The sequence below is a fragment of the Hyaena hyaena genome, unplaced genomic scaffold (genome assembly GCF_003009895.1).
Source record: "Hyaena hyaena isolate Hyena2069 unplaced genomic scaffold, ASM300989v1 scaffold_535, whole genome shotgun sequence".
Taxonomy (NCBI): domain Eukaryota; kingdom Metazoa; phylum Chordata; class Mammalia; order Carnivora; family Hyaenidae; genus Hyaena; species Hyaena hyaena.
The window spans coordinates 965,995-985,630 of record NW_024081167.1 but is presented as its reverse complement, the minus strand read 5'-3'; the positions used below and the strand labels follow the sequence as shown (position 1 = coordinate 985,630).

The following is a 19,636-nucleotide window of genomic DNA, read 5'->3' as shown; positions in this document are numbered from 1 at the left end:
GACAGCTCAGAGTCTGGGGTCTGATTCTGATTCCGGGTCTTCCTCTCTCTCTACCCCTCCCCTCCTCACACACTGTCTCAATCTCCCTCAAAAATAAATAAAAACATTTAAAAAATGTTTAAAAAAAATCCTTTATCCAGCAAGGCTGTCATTCAGATTAGAAGGAGAGATAAAGGTTTTTCTAGACAAACAAAAACTAAAGGAGTTCGTGATCACTAAACCAGCCCAGCAAAAGAACCCAAGGGGCACTCTGTGAGTGGAAAGCAGCAAAGACTACAAAGGACCAGAAACATTACCACAAGCGTGAAACCTACAGATAGCATAATGACACTAAATCCGTATCTTTCAGTCATCACTCTGAATGTAAATGGACTAAAAGCCCAATCAAAAGACAGAGGGTATCAGAAATGGATAAAAAACCAAGATCCATCTATGTGCTGCCTATAAGAGACTAATATTAGACTTGAGGACACCTACAGATTGAAAGTGAAGGGATGGAAAACCATCTATCATGCTGTGCGATGTCAAAAGAAAGCCAGAGGAGCCATACTTATATCAGACAAACCAGATTTTAAAACGAAGACTGTAACAGGAAGTGAATTAATTATATTCATTATATATTAAATATATAATTATATCATATCATAATTAAGGCATCTATCCATCAAGAAGAGGAACAGTTATAAAATGTTTATGCCACCAAATATATGGATCAATCACAAACATAAGTAAATTTATAAATAATAATACCTTGATTATAAGGGACTTTAATATTCCATTTACAGCAATGGATAGATTATCTAGGCAGAAAATCAGTAAAAAAAAAAATGGCTCTGAATGACACACTGGAACAGATGGACATAACAGATATATTCAGATCTTTTCATATAAAAGCAGAATACACATTCTTCTTGAGTGCACATGGAACATTCTCCAAAATAGATCACACACTGGGTCACAAAACAGACCTCAACAAATATAAAAGGACTGAGATCATCCCATGCATATTTTCAGATCACAATGCTATGAAACTTGAAATCAACAATAAAAAATTTGGAAAGCCTCCAAATACATGGAGTCTAAGGACCATCATACTAAAGAATGAATGGGTAAACCAGGAAATTTAAGAGGAACTTAAAAAATATATGGAAGCAAATGAAAATGATAACACAACAGTCCAAACCCTTTGGGATGCAGCAAAGGCAGTCCTACGAGAAAAACACATTGCAATCCAAGCCTAGCTCAAGAAGCAAGAAAATCTCCAAATACAGAATCTAACCTCACACCTAAAGGACTAGAAACTGAGCAGCAAAGAGACCCCAAAGCCAGCAGAAGAAGAGAAATAACAAAGATTACAGCAGAAATAAACAATATCGAATCCAAAAAAACCATTACAACATATAAATGAATCTAAGAGCTGGTTTTCTGAAAGAATAAACTAAATGGATAAACCCCTAGCCAGATTTCTCAAAAAGAAAAGAGACAGGACCCAAATAGATAAAATCACAAGTCAAAGAGAAGAGATGACAACCAATACCACAGAAATACAATTATTAGAGAATACTATGAAAAATTATATGCCAACAAACTGCACAATCTGGAAGAAATGGACAAATTCCTAGACACCCACACACTTCCACAACTCAAATAGGAAGAAACAGAAAACTTGAACAGACCCATAACCAGTGAAAAAATAGAATCAGTTATCAAAAATCTTCCAACAAACAAGAGTCCAGGGCTAGATGGCTTCCCAGGGGAATTCTTCCAGACATTAAAAGCAGAGTTAATACCTATCCTTCTCAAGCTGTTCCAAAAATAGGAATGGAAGGAATGCTTCCAGATTCATTCTACAAAGCCAGCATTACCTTGATTCTCAAACTGGACAAAGACCCCACTAAAAAGCAGAATTACAGGCCAATATCTCTGATGAACATGGATGTGAAAATTTTCAACAAGATATTAGCAAATTGAATTCAACAGTACATTAAAACAATTATTCACTATGATCAAGTGAGATTCATTCCTGAGCCGCAGGGTTGGTTCAATATTTGCAAATCAGTCAACGTGACACACCACATTAACAGAAGTGATACACTACATTAACAGAAGAAAGGATAAGAACCAGGTGATTCTGTCAACAGATGCAGAAAAAGCATTTGACAAAATACAGCATCCTTTTTTAATAAAACCCTCAAGAAAGTTGAGATAGAAGGAACATATCTTAACATCATAAAAGCCATATATGAAAAGGCCCACAGCTAATATCATCGTCAATGGGGAAAAACAGAACTTTCCCTCTGAGATCAGGAACACAATAGGAATATCCATTCTCACCACTGTTGTTTAACATAGTGTTAGAAGTCCTAGCCTCAGCAATCAGACAACAAAATGACATAAAAGGCATCCAAATTGGCAAAGAAGTCAAACTTTCACTTTTCGCAGATGATATGATACTCTACATGGAAAACCCAAAAGACTCCACCAAAAACTGCTAGAACTGATACATGAATTCAACAAAGTTGCAGGATATAAAATCAATGTACAGAAATCAGCTGCATTTCTATACACCAATAATGAAGGAACAGATAAAGATATAAAGGAATCGATCACATTTACAACTACACCAAGAACCATAAAATACCTAGAAATAAACCTAACCAAAGAGATAAAAGACCAGTACGCTGAAAACTATACAAAGCTTACTAAAGAAACTGCAGAAGACACAAAGAAGTGGGAAAGCATTCCAAGCTCATGGATTGGGATAATAAATATTGTTAAAACATTGATACCACCCAAAGCAATCTACATATTCAATGCAATCCCAATCAAAATAGCACCATCATTCTTCTCAGAGCTAGAACAAACAATCCTAAAATTTGTATGGAACCACAAAAGACCCCAAATAGCCAAAGTAATGTTGAAAAAGAAAACCAATGCTGGAGGCATCACAATCCCAGACTTTAAACTTTTTTTATGTGTTTTTTTTATTTATTTCTGAGAGAGAGAGAGACAGCATGAGCAGGGAAGGGTCAGAGAGACAGGGAGATACAGAATCTGAAACAGGCTCCAGGCTCTGAGCTAGCTGTCAGTACAGAGCCTGTCGCGGGGCTTGAACCCAAGAACCGTGAGATCACGACCTGAGCCGAAGTCATGCTTAACCGACTGAGCCACCCAGGCGCCCCACAATCCCAGACTTTAGCCTCTACTACAAAGCTGTAATCATCAAGACAGTGTGGTATTGGCAGAAAAACAGACTCAAAGCAATGGAAGAGAACAGAGAACCCACAGCTGGACCCACAAATGCATGGCCAACTAATCTTTGACAAAGTAGGAAAGAGTATCCAATGGAAAAAAGACAGTCTCATTAGCAAATGGTGCTGGGAGAACTGGACAGCAACATGCAGAAGAATGGATGTGAATCACTTTCTTACCTTGTACATAATAATAAACTCAAAATGAATGAAAGAATTAAATGTGAGACAGGAAATCATCAAAATCCTGGAAGAGAAAAAAAAGGCAACAATCTCTTTGACCTCAGCCACAGCAACTTCTTATCTGACACGTCTCTGAAGACAAGGGAAATAAAAGGAAAAATGAACTATTGGAACCTCATCAAGAATAAAAAGCTTCTGCACTGCAAAGGAAACAATCAACAAAACTAAAAGGTAACTGATGGAATGGGAGAAAATATTTGCAAATGACATATAAGATAAAGGGTTAGTATCCAATATCTATAAAGAATGTACCAAACTCAACACCCAAAGAACAAATAATCCAGTGAAGAAATGGGTAAAAGACATAAATAGACACTTTTATAAAGAAGACATCCAGATGGCCAACAGACACATGAAAAGATGCTTAACATCACTAATCATCAGGGAAATACAAATCAAAACCACACTGAGATACCACCTCAGACCAGTCAGAGTGGTTAAATTTAACAACTCAAGGAACAACAGATGCTGGTAAGGATGTGGAGAAATGGGAACCCTCTTGCACCGTTGGTGGGAATGCAAACTGATTCCTACATTGGAAAACTGTGGAGGTTCCTCAGAAAATAAAAAATAGAATTACCCTATGACTCAGCAATAGCACTACTTTGAATTTATCCAAGATACAGCAGTGCTGATTCACAGGGGCACAGGTACCCCTGCACTATCAACAACAGCCAAAATATGGAGAGTTCACATGTCCATCAACTGACGAATGGATAAAGAAGATGTGGTTTATATGTACAACCGAATACTACTTGGCAATGAGAAAGAATGAAATCTTGTCATTTACAACAATGTGGATGGAACTGGAGGGCATTATGTTAAGTGAAAAAAGTCAGTCAGAGAAAAGACAGGTATTATATGTTTTCACTCATATGAAGAATGAGAGAAACTTAACAGAAAACAATGGGGGAAAGGAAGGGGAAAAATAGTTTTAAACAGAGGGAGGCAAACCATAAACAACTCTTAAATACAGAAAACAAACTGAGAGTTGATGGTGGGGAGGGGAAATGGGTGATGGGCATCGAGGAGGACACTTGTTGGGATGAGCACTGGGTGTTGTATATAAATGATGAATCATGGGAATCCACCCCCCAAACCAAGAGCACACTGTACACACTGTATGTTAGCTAATTTGTCAATAAATTCTCTATAAATAAATAAATAAAGAAGATTAGAAAAAAAAATTTTTAAATAGTGCCTTGTAAACTGTTTTATTTTTATTCAAAAAAATTAATCTGCTTTGAAATTTCATATAAGAGCAGATTTGAGATATTTATGGTTATACCAGCAAACAGGAAACATGTTTGGGGATTATCATCAGAATGATATATGCTCTAATCCCATAAGCAACTGAAAGGGATTGGACAAGCCACTGCCCTGCTAGAATACCTTTAAAGACTAGAAAGGAAACTGTAAATCAAACCGAAAACTCAGAATAAGATAACTTAAGAACAAAAAGTAAAATTCTAATGAATCCCCCATAATTCACTTCATTCTAAATCAATTCAACAAATTTATGTAGTATAGTGTTAGACACCAAATGAATAACACATGATCTCTCAAGGAACTGCAACAACCTTAAAATTTTCTGTATCTGTGGATCTAACTCTATTATCAGCTTCTAGGACTCTGCTCCTTTCCCTTTGTCTATTTAAAGTATGGTGTTCAAAGATGCTTTCTACTACGATGTTCCTTACAGATTATTTGTATACCCAGACACAAAAGAAAGGAGCACCATACCAACAAAGACTTATTCTTCATTTTTTAAACATGCTTATTTATTTTGAGAGAGAGAAATAGCATGAGATGGGTAGGGGCAGAGAGAGAGGGAGAGAGAGAATCTCAAGCAGGGTGCATGCTGTCAGCACAGAGCCTGACGCAGGGCTTGAATTCACGAACTGTGAGATCATGACCTCAGCAGAAATCAAGTCAGATGCTTAGCTGACTGAGCCACCCAGGCACTCCAAGACCTATACTTTTGATGGTGCCTAACACTTACTTCATATTTACTAAATATTGTTTCAGGTCTCATTAAGTAAAGGAATAAATTGCACTGGCTATAAGATAAAACCTATTTTCCAAGTTCTGTTATAAAACCATCAGTCTACCCTTCCAAGGAAATCAATGTATCCAACAGAGTCTGTTACCAATTCTTGGGAATCATGTTCTTCATCGTATTTGAAAAAGGAGTTGAGATTCTCAAACAATGTAGGTGTGCTGCAAAGCTTTTAGGCAGAATCAGACTGGGGTTATTACCAACCTTTCTAACTCTTATGGGAAGATTTCAAAACACAGGAGTTTTAAGTCATAAATACTATGAAACTGAATTCTTTCTCCATCATTCCCAAAGGTGATGTTAGGCAAATTACTTCACACAATGTGATATGTTAGGACTTGGTTTTTCAACTGTGAAATGGAAATCCTATCAATTATTCCTTGAAGAGCAAAGGATATAATACCTACATGAGCTAGAACGTAAGAGGTCTTCTACAGAAATATTATTTTTTTTCTCTCTGGGCTCTACCTGTATTTACCAGCTCACACTTGTCAAGTGCTAACTTCTCAGGGGCCTGGTATGAGCAGAATATAACAGTGGTCTACCACAAAAGTTCTATGTTGATTCCAAATCTGAATGAGGTAAAACTTCAGCTGAACCCAATCAATACAAGGAAACCATGGAAAGTAAAACTGCTTAAAGCCTGTTATTCTGTGTTTCTACTGTAGTGTAACAAATTATGACAAACCTAAAGGATTAAAACAGTAAATTTATTATCTCACAGTATCCATGAGTCAGAAGTTCAAGCACAACATGGCTAGAATCTCTGCTTACAGCCCAACAAGGCCAAAATCAAGGTGTTGTGCAGGCTAGGCTCTGATCTGAACATTCTAAAACTGAATCCACATAAAGTCAGTTCCTTGTAATTGTAAGACTGAGGTCCCCATTAACTTGCTGGATGTCAAACCAGGGACCACTCTGCAACTAGAAGCCAACTGCATTCCTTTTCATGTTCAAACCAGCAACGGCACATCAGTACTTCTCACACTTTGAACCTCTGAGTTCTTCTGCCACCAGCCAGAGAAAGCTCCTTACTTTTAAGGGCTCATTTAATTACACTGGGTCTGCATGGGAAATCCAGGATGATCCTACTTTAAAGTAAACTGTACTATATAAAATAACATTATCAAGGGAGTGCTGTATTACCATATTCACAGATTGTAGGGATTACGGTAGACAGCTTTGAGGGGCCAGTCTAGAAACCCTGCCCCCCACATCCAGTTGTCCCAAAAGAAATGAAAAGGAAAAGTTATATTCAGGAAAGCCTTTAACTTTATTAACCGTATAACAGAAAATAAACTGGAAAAAAATGTCTAAGGAAATTAAAATGTCTATATGTTTATCCCAAGAGGAAGAAAACATGGAAAGATAAAAACCAATATCATTTATCGGGATAGCAGGATTGTGAGGGAAGGTATATGCTTGATTTTATTTCCATTAACACAGCAACAATTTTCTTGAATAATAAGTATTATCAAAGGGGGGAACAAAAAGTCTAAATTTTCTTGAATAATAAGTATTATCAAAGGGGGGAACAAAAAGTCTAAATGTTGAAGGAACTTGGGTCAATGATAAAAAAGAAAACCAGGTACAAATAAAAAGCCTATTCCCCTGGAAGGAAAATAAAGGGAGATCCAATTAGAGGAGAAGAGCTGGACAAAGGCACGAACCTTGGGCCAACAATACTTAAGAATTAGAAGGAGTTTGAAAAAGAAATCAAGAAGGAAACAATTAGAGCACAACCAAGATATTATGACACAAAGTCCAGTGAGGAGACTGTTTCAAGAAGGAAGACAACAGTATAAAATGCTAAGGGGAATTCAAAGTAGACAAAACCTTTGAAACAGGCCTGCTAGATTTAGCTAGAAGCAAGTTAGCAGGGACCTTTGTGAGAATAGTTTCATGGAAATAATGGGGGATGGAAACAATTTTGAAACAGGCTGACGATTAAATGGAAAGTAGGAGATGAAGATGAGTGTTGACCAACTCTTTTGATGAGTCTTCATGTGAAGGGGAAGAAGGCATACGGGAAGAAGCCAATAACGAAAGAGAAGTTGTAAATACAGACCAGAGAAGTGGTAAGAAAATACTGTCACTCAAGAGGCAGGAAGGGACAGGATCTAGAGCACCGGTAGAAGCCCAGGTCTCGTCTAAGAAAGACAATTCTCACAGTAAAAGACAGGGAAGAAATAATCTGTGTGGACCCAGGTAGTTTGGTTGCCTAAGAAGGGTAAGGGAGCTCTTATCTGCTGGTTCCTATGGGCTCTACAAATTTAAAAGGCAAAATGTTCTGCTTTTAAGTGAGAACAAAGCACAAGGCACTGAATGTCTGCAGAGAACAACAAATTATTACCAAGAAATGCAATAGAAAATAGAAGAATGGACCCAACACACATAGAATTCTAGAAGGAACAGGAACGTATGAAACTGTAGGCTCTGTTCCCCTTCAGTGGGTCTTGGCAACCTGGAAGCAGACACAAAAGCAAGAGTACCAGCTGGTTTTTTTCGGTATTACACTTCCTGACTGGATAATGGGTAAGGAAGCTAAAGACAGGGCTCAGCAAACATTTTCTGTAAAAAGTCAGACAGTAATTACTTTTAGACTATTGTGGATGGCACGGTCTCTGCAAACACTCCCCAACTTTGGTGCAAAAGCAGCCATACACAACACATAAGCGAATGGGCATTAACTGTGTTGCTGATAAAAACAGGTGGTGCCCTATATTTAACTTGCCATGGCTGCAGCTGACCAACCCCTAGTGTAAGAGAAGGAAATAAAGACACGAAAAGGGACTCGTATCAGAGGGAGCAACAGGCTAGAACTTAGAAGAACTGAAGAAATGAAGAGAACTGAAATTTTATGGCATGAATAAACTAGAACATATATTAGAATAGCAAGGTCTTAGAAAACAAACCTTGGAGCCTATTTCACAAACATCAATAGGGTCATTATCTCCACAGCAATCTGTACTCTTATCTTTTCGATGGGGATCTTCCCAAGTCTAAAAACAGAGGGAGAAAGGAGGCAAAAATATAGGTTAATACTCACTAAAATGTATCTTAATTTTTCCACATGATCACAAAGTTTTATAGTCATAATCCAAAGGAAAAATTCTCAGAAATTACACAGGCTCCACATCAACATGCCAGCACAACTTTAAACATCATAATAATTAAGACAAATTTACAGTATTTCCTCCCCCCCGCCTCTCATTTTTCTGTATAATCACATCAGAAAATGGGCAGTATTTATAAACATACTCTTCTTCCAAGGTGAGTCAGCATGTGAATTCATGCTCACTTTCCAAGTTTTTTTCAGAGGTTTCCACTGTCTGTGCTGATTCCACTGGCTGCCTAAAGTGTTGCTTCCATCATTCACTGCTTCCTTTGTCATGGTAACAGCACTGGGTCTGGCTTTCCGTGTTTGAAAATATACTTTCTATTCTTTAAATGACTTCTACTAGAAAAATCCCCAGTTTTCCCTTCATAAACTAAAGAACAAGATAGTAACTACAACAAATAAAAGAAAAGTCTCTTTTTGTCTCACTTTAATTCATTTTAAAAAGCCCTCTATTTTGCCATCAAATCTCAAGACCTTGACAAAAACACAAAAAATTGTCAACTCTATAGTTTACTGAAAAGATATACCTTGTTGGTTAAAAAATATACACATGGGCATTTTTATAAATGAACACCATTCACAGAAATTTGTTATTAAACTTAAGTATCCCCTTAGGCAAAATCCTTCCACAAGAGCCTCATAATTACCTGATTCTAAATGGAACAGTGGAAATTCCCTAAAATTATTTCCTCAGATTTATATTATAAGATCTGCGGAGACTGTGTCACCTCAGGACTATCATGTAGAGATAATTTCAGATTATCCAAACTTGGTTCTTCTAATTTTATAAAGATAATTTTAAAAATATACTCTTATTTATAGCTAAACCTTAGATAAACTCTAATATTTTCCTTCTGGTCATAATTATACTTAGGAATAAACTGAACCCACCCTTACCAAAAAAAAAAAAAAATCAGTAAATCAACATGTCACTACCTCAAATACTAATATTACTAGCAAAATATAAGAAGAGCTCACATAAACATACTGGTTCTTAGTGAAAGACACTTTCTACGTGATACACACAACCACAACCACACACACACACACACACACGCACACACACACGTTAATCTCATTTTACACATAAGTAAACTGAAACATAAAGAACTTAAATTTGCCCAAGATCACATTTTCTAAATGGTGACAATGGGATGAGAACTCAAGGTACTAATTATTATGCTATGATGCCCAAGTTTCAATGGCAACTGAATGGCAATTACTTTCATATAAAACCTTATTCTATTTCATGGTTCTCTTCTTTTAAATACCTGCTCTTATCTCAGAATCTCCCAAGTAGGCATCCATTCACCTAGTAAATATTTACTGAGTACCTACCCTGGGCCAGGAGTTAGGAACAGAGATGAATAGGGCACAGTCAATACCCTGAAGAATGTCATGTTAATAAATGGTACAACAGTTGTCACAAATGGTATAAAATTAATCTTAATGTGCTGGAGAAACCAAGATGGAACTGAGATATAATGGAAATCAGAAAAGCTAGAATCAGAAGCAGAAAATTATCTGAAAGGTTCTTCCTTCCTAATGCAGGAATCCTCTCTTGTTCCTCCCTGTCTTCAGTCCCACTCTCAGAAGGGGACAAATGTGATAAGCTAAAGTCACTCTGACCTAGATTCTAGTCTTATTTCAGTCACGACTACCTTGGCCAGAACATCCAGACCTGTTTCTTCCTCATCTATTAAAAAATGGCTTACATAAGACAATTGCTAGATCTATCTCAGTCCTGAGTTCTATCATTATTAGTTTAGTAGTCATTCACAATCTACATGAATACTACCAAAGAATAGGAAGTTCACAAATTCATGACATAACTTAGCCCATTTTATCAGCTTTAATTTTAAGAAACTCTCCTTGAACTGAGACAAAAACAGTCTTCATATAAGTTTGTACTCTATTTGGTTTTCTTTGGTGTTTCTGTTTGTCAACTGGTTGGTCTATATTCCTCTGAGAACTTGACTATCAATATTATCTATAAATTTACTCCTCTTGTTGAGGAAATAAGTACATAAGTGCAAAAATCTTAAGCTCTATACTCTTGTCACTTCTAAAACAAGTTCTTCATAATTTCCCTTACAGCAAAATACCAGACTGGTTCATTCTATTTTCAGTCCTGCCTTTAATACTTTATATGCACACACCTAAGTTTTTATTGCAAAAAGAGATTCACACTAAATGGTTTCTAACTTAACTTGAAAATATAGTATAATTCTAAGCAATCACCAGAAGAAATTGTGACAAATTTAAAACTTTGATCACGCCCTCTTGTGGAGTCCTAAGTGTATAACTAGGCAGAGCAACAACTTAAAAAGCTCAATATCCACAACAGGGAATTCTGAATCTTAGTATTTGCTTCACAAAAGTAAGAAAAGATTAGCATCCAGAACTTGGAAATAACTTCTACAACTAAATAGGAAAAAGGGCAACTCAATACAAAATGGGTTAAGACAAGAACAGGTAATTCAAAGAGGAAACATGAATGACTTATAAATATGTGAAAAGATACCTAATCTGATCAGAAAAATAAAAATTAAAACCATTAACAAGACACTGTGTCAAAAACCTAGAAATTCAATAATGTGAAATATAGTTGGCCCCTGAACAACTCAGGGGTTAGGGATGGCGAACCCCTGCATAGCTAGAAATCTGACTGTAACTTTTGTCTTCCCCAAAACTTAACTACTAACAGCCTACTGTAGACAAGAAACCTTATCAATTACATGAACAATTAACACATACTGTGTATGTTATATGAATTATATACTGTATTCTTAAAATAAGCTACAGAAAAGAAAATGTTATCAAGAAAATCATAATGAAGATAAGATACATTTACAGTATGGTACTATAAAAACTCTATATATAAGTGCATTCAAACCCATGCAGTTCAAACTCATGTTGTTCAAGGGTCAGCTGTACTGGTAAGAATGTAAGGCACCTGGAACACCATATACTCCTGATAGGAGTGCACAGTGTAACAATTTCTTTAGTCAACAACTGACAATACCTAGTAAAATAAGTGTGCAACTCCCAAGTAGGCAATCTGACTCATATATATATATATATATATATATATATATATATATATATAGTATATACTATACTATAATGTACATATACTGCTAGGTATATAGCAGTATATGCCTATGTATACTATGTATATAGAAAAATTTCAGCATGGACCCAAAAAAAGCATTAAAAAAATGAGAAACTATCAATAGAAATATAAATAATGTTAATCTCATACAAAAAGATGACTATAAATCTATGAAAATAAATAAATCAGAATACAAAGACTATTGATCTAGCCTAAACTAAATCTTTCTCATCCTTGTGCAGGTGTTTGGTATCATTTCTTACAACCTAAAAATATTAATCAATACATCTGTAATCACCATACTCTGGTCCTTAGGTTGAAATAGCATTGAATTCTACAGAGCTGTACATACAGGTGCTTCTTGAGAACTACTTCCTGATTAATCAGGATTCCTATAACCAAGTCAAAGGAAATCATATCTACCTACCCACTATCTCTATTCTAACATACTCAATTTGAAGCAAAAGCCTCTACGAGATGTTTTACTATTAGCAACTACTATCAGAGGCAAGAGTGTCAACATCGAGATAATACTGAAAAGTTACTATGGAGTTAATTTGCTTTGATTATCCCATTCAATACTGACAATACCTTCTGGGGTAGGTGGTATGATGACAGAGATGTACAAATAGGCCTAGAGAGATTTAGTCACTGGTTCCAGGTTATAAAACTAATAATTGATACTAACTGATACTTGGGGTCAATGAACCAAATTCATAATGAAATATGAATAATAAACACAACAGCATTACATAAATACTGAAGAAATCTTGGGGATGAGGGGAGGGGTGGAAAGTGGGTGAAAGGGAGTGGGGGGTGCAGGCTTTCAGCTATGGAACGAGTTAAGTCATAGGGATGAAAGGTAGAGCACAAGGAATAGAGTCAGTGGTACTGTGACTGCATTATATGGTGACACATGGTAGCTGCACTTGTGAGCCTAGCATAACCAACAGTCGTCCAATCACTATGCTGTACAGCTGGAAGTAATGTAAAACATGGTATATGAACTCTACTTCAACTAAAAAAAAACCTGATTTATTAAAAAAAAATTAAAGAAATACTAAATTTCATGATTCTAGTCCTTTAACATTACCCAGTCCACTAACATGAACAGGTTTTCTAAATATTCACTCAGAAGATTTAACTATGGAATAATCTGTTATATATGGAAATATAACTGGGAGAAAACAAAGAAAAGTTTTCCTCAGGCCAAACTCAAACCCGGGGAGGGCACTACTGCTAGCGAGGGAGAAGTTACCAAGGTTCAACAACAGTCTAGCAGCTGAAGATCTGAAATAACGTCAGCACACTGATGAATCACCAGTAAGTAAGAGAGACTCCTACTTAAACAATACTCCGCTGCTTAATGTTCTTCCAAGCATGGTTGGCTTGGTAACTGTTCTCAACAAATTTCCTGCTGTTACAAGACAAAGCATAAGAAAACAGCAAAATCCCATACCATCCAAGTCTATGAAACAAGGCAACACACACAATGCATTCATTACTCATTCCTCAAATATTTATTAATCACCTACTCTGTGCCAGGCACTAAGCTGGGCAGTTAGTTGGAAGATGTCAATGAACAACACAGACCCCTACCCTCCTGGAGTCTGCAATCTAGCTGGGAGAAATTAACAACAAATATAATAAATTATGGAACATGTCAGAAGTCGGTAGGTTCTATAGAAACGGGAAAAAATAAAGTATACAAGTGGAATAAGAATTCAGGAGACAGGGTTAAAATTCTAGAAGATTTTCAGAGCGGACATCATGAAGAAGGTCATTTATGAGCAAACGTTTAAGGAGGTGAGCCATGTGCGTACCTGGGAAAAAGTGTTCCAAGCTGGAGGACACAATAAATGTGAAGGCCTGAGGCACGAGCGTGGCTGGGGAAGAAGGGAAATCAAGAAAAGGCCCGTGTGAGAGTGAGGGAGCAGGAGGAGAAGGATGAGAAGCTGGAGGTGAAATACAAAATGTAAATGGGACCAGGTGCTGGCTATCATTTTAACAGACTCATTCTGTCTTGATACTGACAATGAAGCAAAAAGATACTAGATACAATTATCCTTTCCCATCAACATTTGGCCTAATTCTTTTTTTTTTTTAATGTTTTTTATTTAGTTCTGAGAGAGAGAGAGAGAGAGAGCATGAGCAGGGGAGGGTCAGAGAGAGAGGGAGACACAGAGTCTGAAGCAGGCTCCAGGCTCTGAGCTGTCAGCACAGAGCCCGCTGCGGGGCTCGAACCCACAAACCGTGAGATCATGACCTGAGCCAAAAAAAAAAAAAAAAAGTTAAAAAAAAAAACCATTAATCAATGTAGTTATTTTTGTTTGATAAGTAACTTCTATGCAATTGATAGTGTATTCTTTTGCTGATGACTAACATACTCTTTTGGATTTGGGTTTAAAAAGATAGAAAAGATTTCTGGTTAAAAATGGCAGAGGTATAACACAGGTCTATTTCCCCTTCCTCACTTCCACTCTAGCAACACTGGCCTTTTTTCTGTTTTCCAACATAGTAGGCCTACTTCCACCTTGGGACCTTTACACCTGCTGTTTCCTGTTGGAGTCCCCCAGGGTTCCATACTTCTTGTCCCCTCATTTCCCTGAGGTCTTCACTCAAATAACACCTACTCACTGAGGCCTTCCCCCTATCTACACTGCAACATTCCCAATATATCATAGCTCCATTCATTCCCTGCTTTATCGTTCTCCAACACTTATCACCGTCTGACCCACTATACATTTTGTTACTCTTTTTGGTCTGTCATTCTGTCCAGAATAAAAGGCCCAGAAGGATGTTTGTTACTCTGATTACTACTGTAACTCCAGTACTTACAACATTGCCTTGCACACATCAGGCACTCCAAAAATACGTGCCAATTGAATGAACAGCTCTGTGAAGGCTTGGTGTACAAACAAGAGAAATTAGGAACACTGAAGAAGTTGCTGTGGTAAAATGGAAGCAAGAAAAGACAAATGTTGCAAAATGAAGCTGCAGCAGAAAGCAGAGGCCAGATTAGGCAGGGCTGAAGAGCCATGTTAAGAGTATCCTATTTTATCCTTTTGGCAATAAGAAACCACTAAAAAGGTTCTTAGAGGAGCAAAACATTAGCAGATTTAAGTTTTAAAATGTTACCTTGGATGCTGGATGGAGTATTAAATTTCAGTAGGCAACAGTTCAGGATGCACCGAGAGACTGCCACAGTCTAATTCTGTTATAAGTAAAGTAGAACTACTATACCTAACAGACTAACATAATCACAGGTAGGAGCACCTTGAAAATTCAAAAACACATCTGGAGGAGCACAAAAATTTGTCAGGACTTTAGATAAACTACAAAAGCTCAGAATTAGTAGATGAATTAGTAGCACTTATGCTCTATGGGAACCAGTGGCTCAGTCGTTGATTACCCTCATGAGAATGACTTCCTTTAGAAAAAAGATCATATAATAAAAGTACCAGTAGGTATAATAATGTGATCACTATCCAGCTGGCACTCTTCTGAGATGATAACTCATGTAACCTCAAAATGACCATAGGCAACAGGTGCTTTATCATCTCTATTTAACAGAAAAAGAAAGTGAGGTACAGAATGACAAAGTAACTTGCCCAAGGTCACATTACTATTGACTGGCAATATGGCTCCAAAACCCATATTCCCAGTCACTTAGTTTGCTGCCTTCATCTTATATTTATATACCATTTTTCACTGTATACCCAATACCCATACACTGCTTATCAGCATAAATACTTAATACATGTTTAATGAAATACATAAATACATGAACTTTGGTTTATCCTCTGCCTACTCTACTTGATATGTCTCTGTTTTGGTCTTTCTCTAATTCAAATGCTTCTTTGGCCTTCCTCTCATCCGTACATCATCTCCTACAGACATTACCTAAGCTTAACAATTTTTTTTTTTTTTACCCTTTTACTGCGAGGTCAAACAGAGTGTCTACTTGGGCATCCGGGGAGTCGGAACACCTGTCTGCATGGGTTCAGCAGACCGGGCATTCTCATTCTTAGTACATCATTTTAGAAGGGCTTTTTTAAACCAAGAATGTATCCATGTGGGTGGTCTAAATGCATCAAAGGTAGGCTGACTCTTTAGAAAACAATTTTCTTTTTTCTTCTTCTGTAAATATTTATTCTACATGGGCAGCTGGCTTGTTGAGTTGGATAAAGCAAGGCTCCTTTTTTTTTTTCAGCTATTTCCCCAAAATAATTTTGCAATTTCATGTAAAATATTAAAATAAAATAAAAATATAAAACTTAAAATATCCAGATAGATGGTCTAATATAGATGGCTCTTATAATCATAAAGACAGATACTTCCCGATATCCACTAAACCTAGACAAAATTTGATTCTATATACTCTGAGTTTTACTCACTAAATAATCTGGAAGGGGATATCATTTCCCAAGGGTGAGGAAACATGAAAAGAAAAAAAAAAAAGAGATAAGAAAAGATGCTATCACATATGAAGGTATATAAAAACATAACTTGTCACCTTCAAAGAAATGACTGAAGATAAAGCAGATAAGACATTTTTCAGTGACTCTTAATAGACAAGCCTAGAAAAAGAAATGTGTTCAAAATGCCAAATGTGAGTGTTCTATACGCCTAACTCCAAGAACCTGAGTATAGACGCATATACAGTTTGAAAAAAAATTTATTGATACAATAAAACTCCCCATTAAAAAAACTTTTAATTTACAAATTTGTCAAACTGACATGTCCTCAGAACCAATTTAAATTCAAGTAGTTCACGGGATTTACAAGGCAATTTTTTTCAGAAGACAGAGAAGTTTTACCATTATAACAAAAATGTTACCTGAGGGAGGGCACCATAATTCCATATATAACCCTTGTGAGGGAAGATATTTGCCACATAGCGTGGCTTGCCATCCTTTACATCCTGTTTAATGGGATTCAATGGCTCCTTCGTGGCAATCTACACAGATCATGGAAAAAGGGGAAAGGAGAATGAGAAATGATTAATCCTATATTCAAACTATATGTTTTAAATCTAGGACTATCAGGTTAAATATATATATTCTAACTTACTGGTCAAAGACACTTTAAAATAAATTAAGCCAGTTCTTACTTCTTTTTTTTTTTTAAATGTTTTATTTATTTCTAGGAGAGAGAGAGAGACAGCGTGAGCAGGGGAGGGTCAGAGAGAGAGGGAGTCATAGACTGAAACAGGCTCCAGGCTCTGAGCTGGCAGTCAGCACAGAGCCCGACGCGGGGCTCGAACCCACGAACCGCGAGATCACGACCTAAGCGAAAGTCGGACGCTTAACCGACTAAGCCACCCAGGCGCCCCACCAGTTCTTACTTCTAATTTACAGTGTTGCGTAAGAAAAAACATCTGGAAAGGAAACATCCGATTATAGACTTAGGCATTCTATTATTTATGCACTCATTTCTAATACAAGTAACAGAATGACTGAAATGGCAAGAGGATCAAGGTTAACCTACTTGCTTTTTGTTATTTTGAGCATCTTATCATCAATCTTATGATATTAAAGTTATCTTAAAGATTTTCAGGAGTGCCTGGGTGGCTCAGTCGGTTAGGCATTTGACTTCGGCTCAGGTCATGATCTCACTGCTCATGAGTTTGAGCCCCGTGTCAGGCTCTGTGCTGACAGCTCAGAGCCTGGAGCCTGCTTCAGGTTCTGTCTCCTTCTCCCTCTACCCCTCCCCCACTCTTGTTCCGTCTCTCTCCTCTCTCTTTCAAAAATAAACATTTAAATATTTTTTTTAAAAAAGATTTTCACGAAGTAATTTCATTTCAGTTACCTTTCTATCAAACATACTAAAACTGCCTGGGGAAAAAAAAATCTATCCTATAAAGAATAACTGAAGCTATTTTTGAATGAATAAACACTGCTTAAATTAGGCAGCTTCTCACAGATTCTTGATCCTATACCTGAGGTAGAAAGAAGCCAGAATTCTGAGACATTCTGAAGAAAGACCAAATAAAGAATCTATTATTTTTATTTTTCCCTATCAAAATATTAACCAAAGCAATGCTAGTAATTACTGACAGTTCTCTAAATATAAATTCTGAAAAATATATAGCTACATAACAATCCTTAATTAAAATACTTGAAAGGGTACTTGCCATCTCATCCAGAGCTATAGGAAAACACTTAAATAATTAAAGGAACTAAGTGCCATAAATTAAATTTCACTCAGACCTTTAAGGAATTTTACCTAACTGAAAATGGAACAATAAAATTCTGAAAAGCAAAAGAAAGTTCTTGATAGGTTCATGTCTCATGAAAAAGATAGAAAAGAAAAAAAAAAAAAAAGGTAACCAGGGGGAGAGCAGATGCTCTTAGATAGTGCTCACTGATCAAGAGTTGGCCAAGAAAACACTTTCATTCCTGGTAGAGCAAATCTAAAGGACAATTAAATCCTGACAAACTAAACTTGCCATGAGTCCCAAATAAATATGTTTCAACTGTATGAACAAAATACATCTCAGAATCTGTTTAAATAAACCTTGAAAACATTTGTTATTTTCAAAGACAGAGAGTCAAAGAAAATTAAATGAATATGTGTGTAACAAACCAGAGAGGCAAAATAGAAAACACGTGCTTCAAAGTATAAATTCAGCTCTATTTTGCTTTTAGAAATGTGATTCAAAGTTCACAAAAGTGTTTTCAATTGTTTGTATCATAAAGTAGTTTATCAACCATCCCAAATTCAAAATGTTAATGCCAAACAATCTGAAACAAAGTTTTTATATCATTATTACTTATAATTTCCATTTGATATTAATAGAATATATCCATACCTCCATTTTAGCATTTGTCCACCGAGGTACTTCTACAACCATATTAAACAAATTCTGCAGTTAAAAACAACAAAAAACAAAGAGAGATAATTTAAAAAAATTTTACTTATCCTTTATCACTTAATCTCCTGTGTAAAAATGCTTTCGTTTCTTTCCCCACAAAAATGTGTGGAGACTGCATCATACATCTGCATATGCCTTAAATTTCTTCTGAAAAATTAGAGAAGCTGTCTAAAACAAAGCAGAATTTAAGCCACCTTGTCACTTGAAAACTACTGCAGTGTTAAAAGTTGCTATATTTCTGGAAATACCTTCGCAGTGTAATGACACAACTAGAATGGGGTCAGGAAACCTGTTTCAAGTTGTATTTTCCCACTAAAACAGGAGTGACAGACAGGGTCCATCATGTGAGGTGAATGTCTCACTTTTCCAATCTGTAAAGTAAGCATAAATACTCTGTCCTACTCCCCACATTAGGTTGTTATAAAGATCAATTATATAATTATATAATTTCAATGAAAATACAAAAAAAAATTATGAAATATTTTGAAAATCACAAAGCACTATTTAAATCCAAGTTACTATGATCATAACGTGAAATTAAGGATATTGGCATAGGTAGATATCAAGTTTACAAAGAGTCAGACTAACACCTTTCTACACTTAGCTTGCTTATCCAGTGATCTCTGGTTCCCTAAAGTTAGAAAAAGACGACTGTTTCTTTTTATAGTTTTTGAATTGTTCAGTATTTAAAGCAAAGGAGATTCTAGGTCAATGATTAGCAAAAATAATTTCCTATGATACTTAGAAATACAAGTCCATAATTTCCTGCAGTTTGGGCCTCATAAAGAGAAAGTCTCAAGGGTAAAGTTGCCTTGCATGGCATTTTGATATCAGTAACTAACAGCTTACTGTAGCAAAGCAATGGCTGAAAACAGTGCTACACCAACTGTGGCCAAGAACCAGAGCTAACTGCAAGCTGACAGTTACAGGTTCATTTAGAAACATTTACAGCAATTTGATGGGAGTAATT

The 19,636-nt window shown here is 36.3% G+C and overlaps 1 protein-coding gene across 2 annotated transcripts in view; it reads right to left on the bottom strand.

Moving 5' to 3' along the window:
• The window catches only part of PPA2 (inorganic pyrophosphatase 2), a 94,540-nt gene that overhangs the window by 54,362 nt on the left and 20,542 nt on the right, over positions 1-19,636 (bottom strand). For both annotated transcript variants that reach the window (XM_039255621.1, XM_039255622.1), the window contains 3 exons: positions 18,604-18,657; positions 16,630-16,749; positions 8,469-8,555 (listed from right to left, as the gene is read on the bottom strand). In XM_039255621.1, coding sequence (XP_039111552.1) covers positions 8,469-8,555; positions 16,630-16,749; positions 18,604-18,657 — 261 coding nt within the window. The remainder of the gene's footprint in view (positions 1-8,468; positions 8,556-16,629; positions 16,750-18,603; positions 18,658-19,636) is intronic.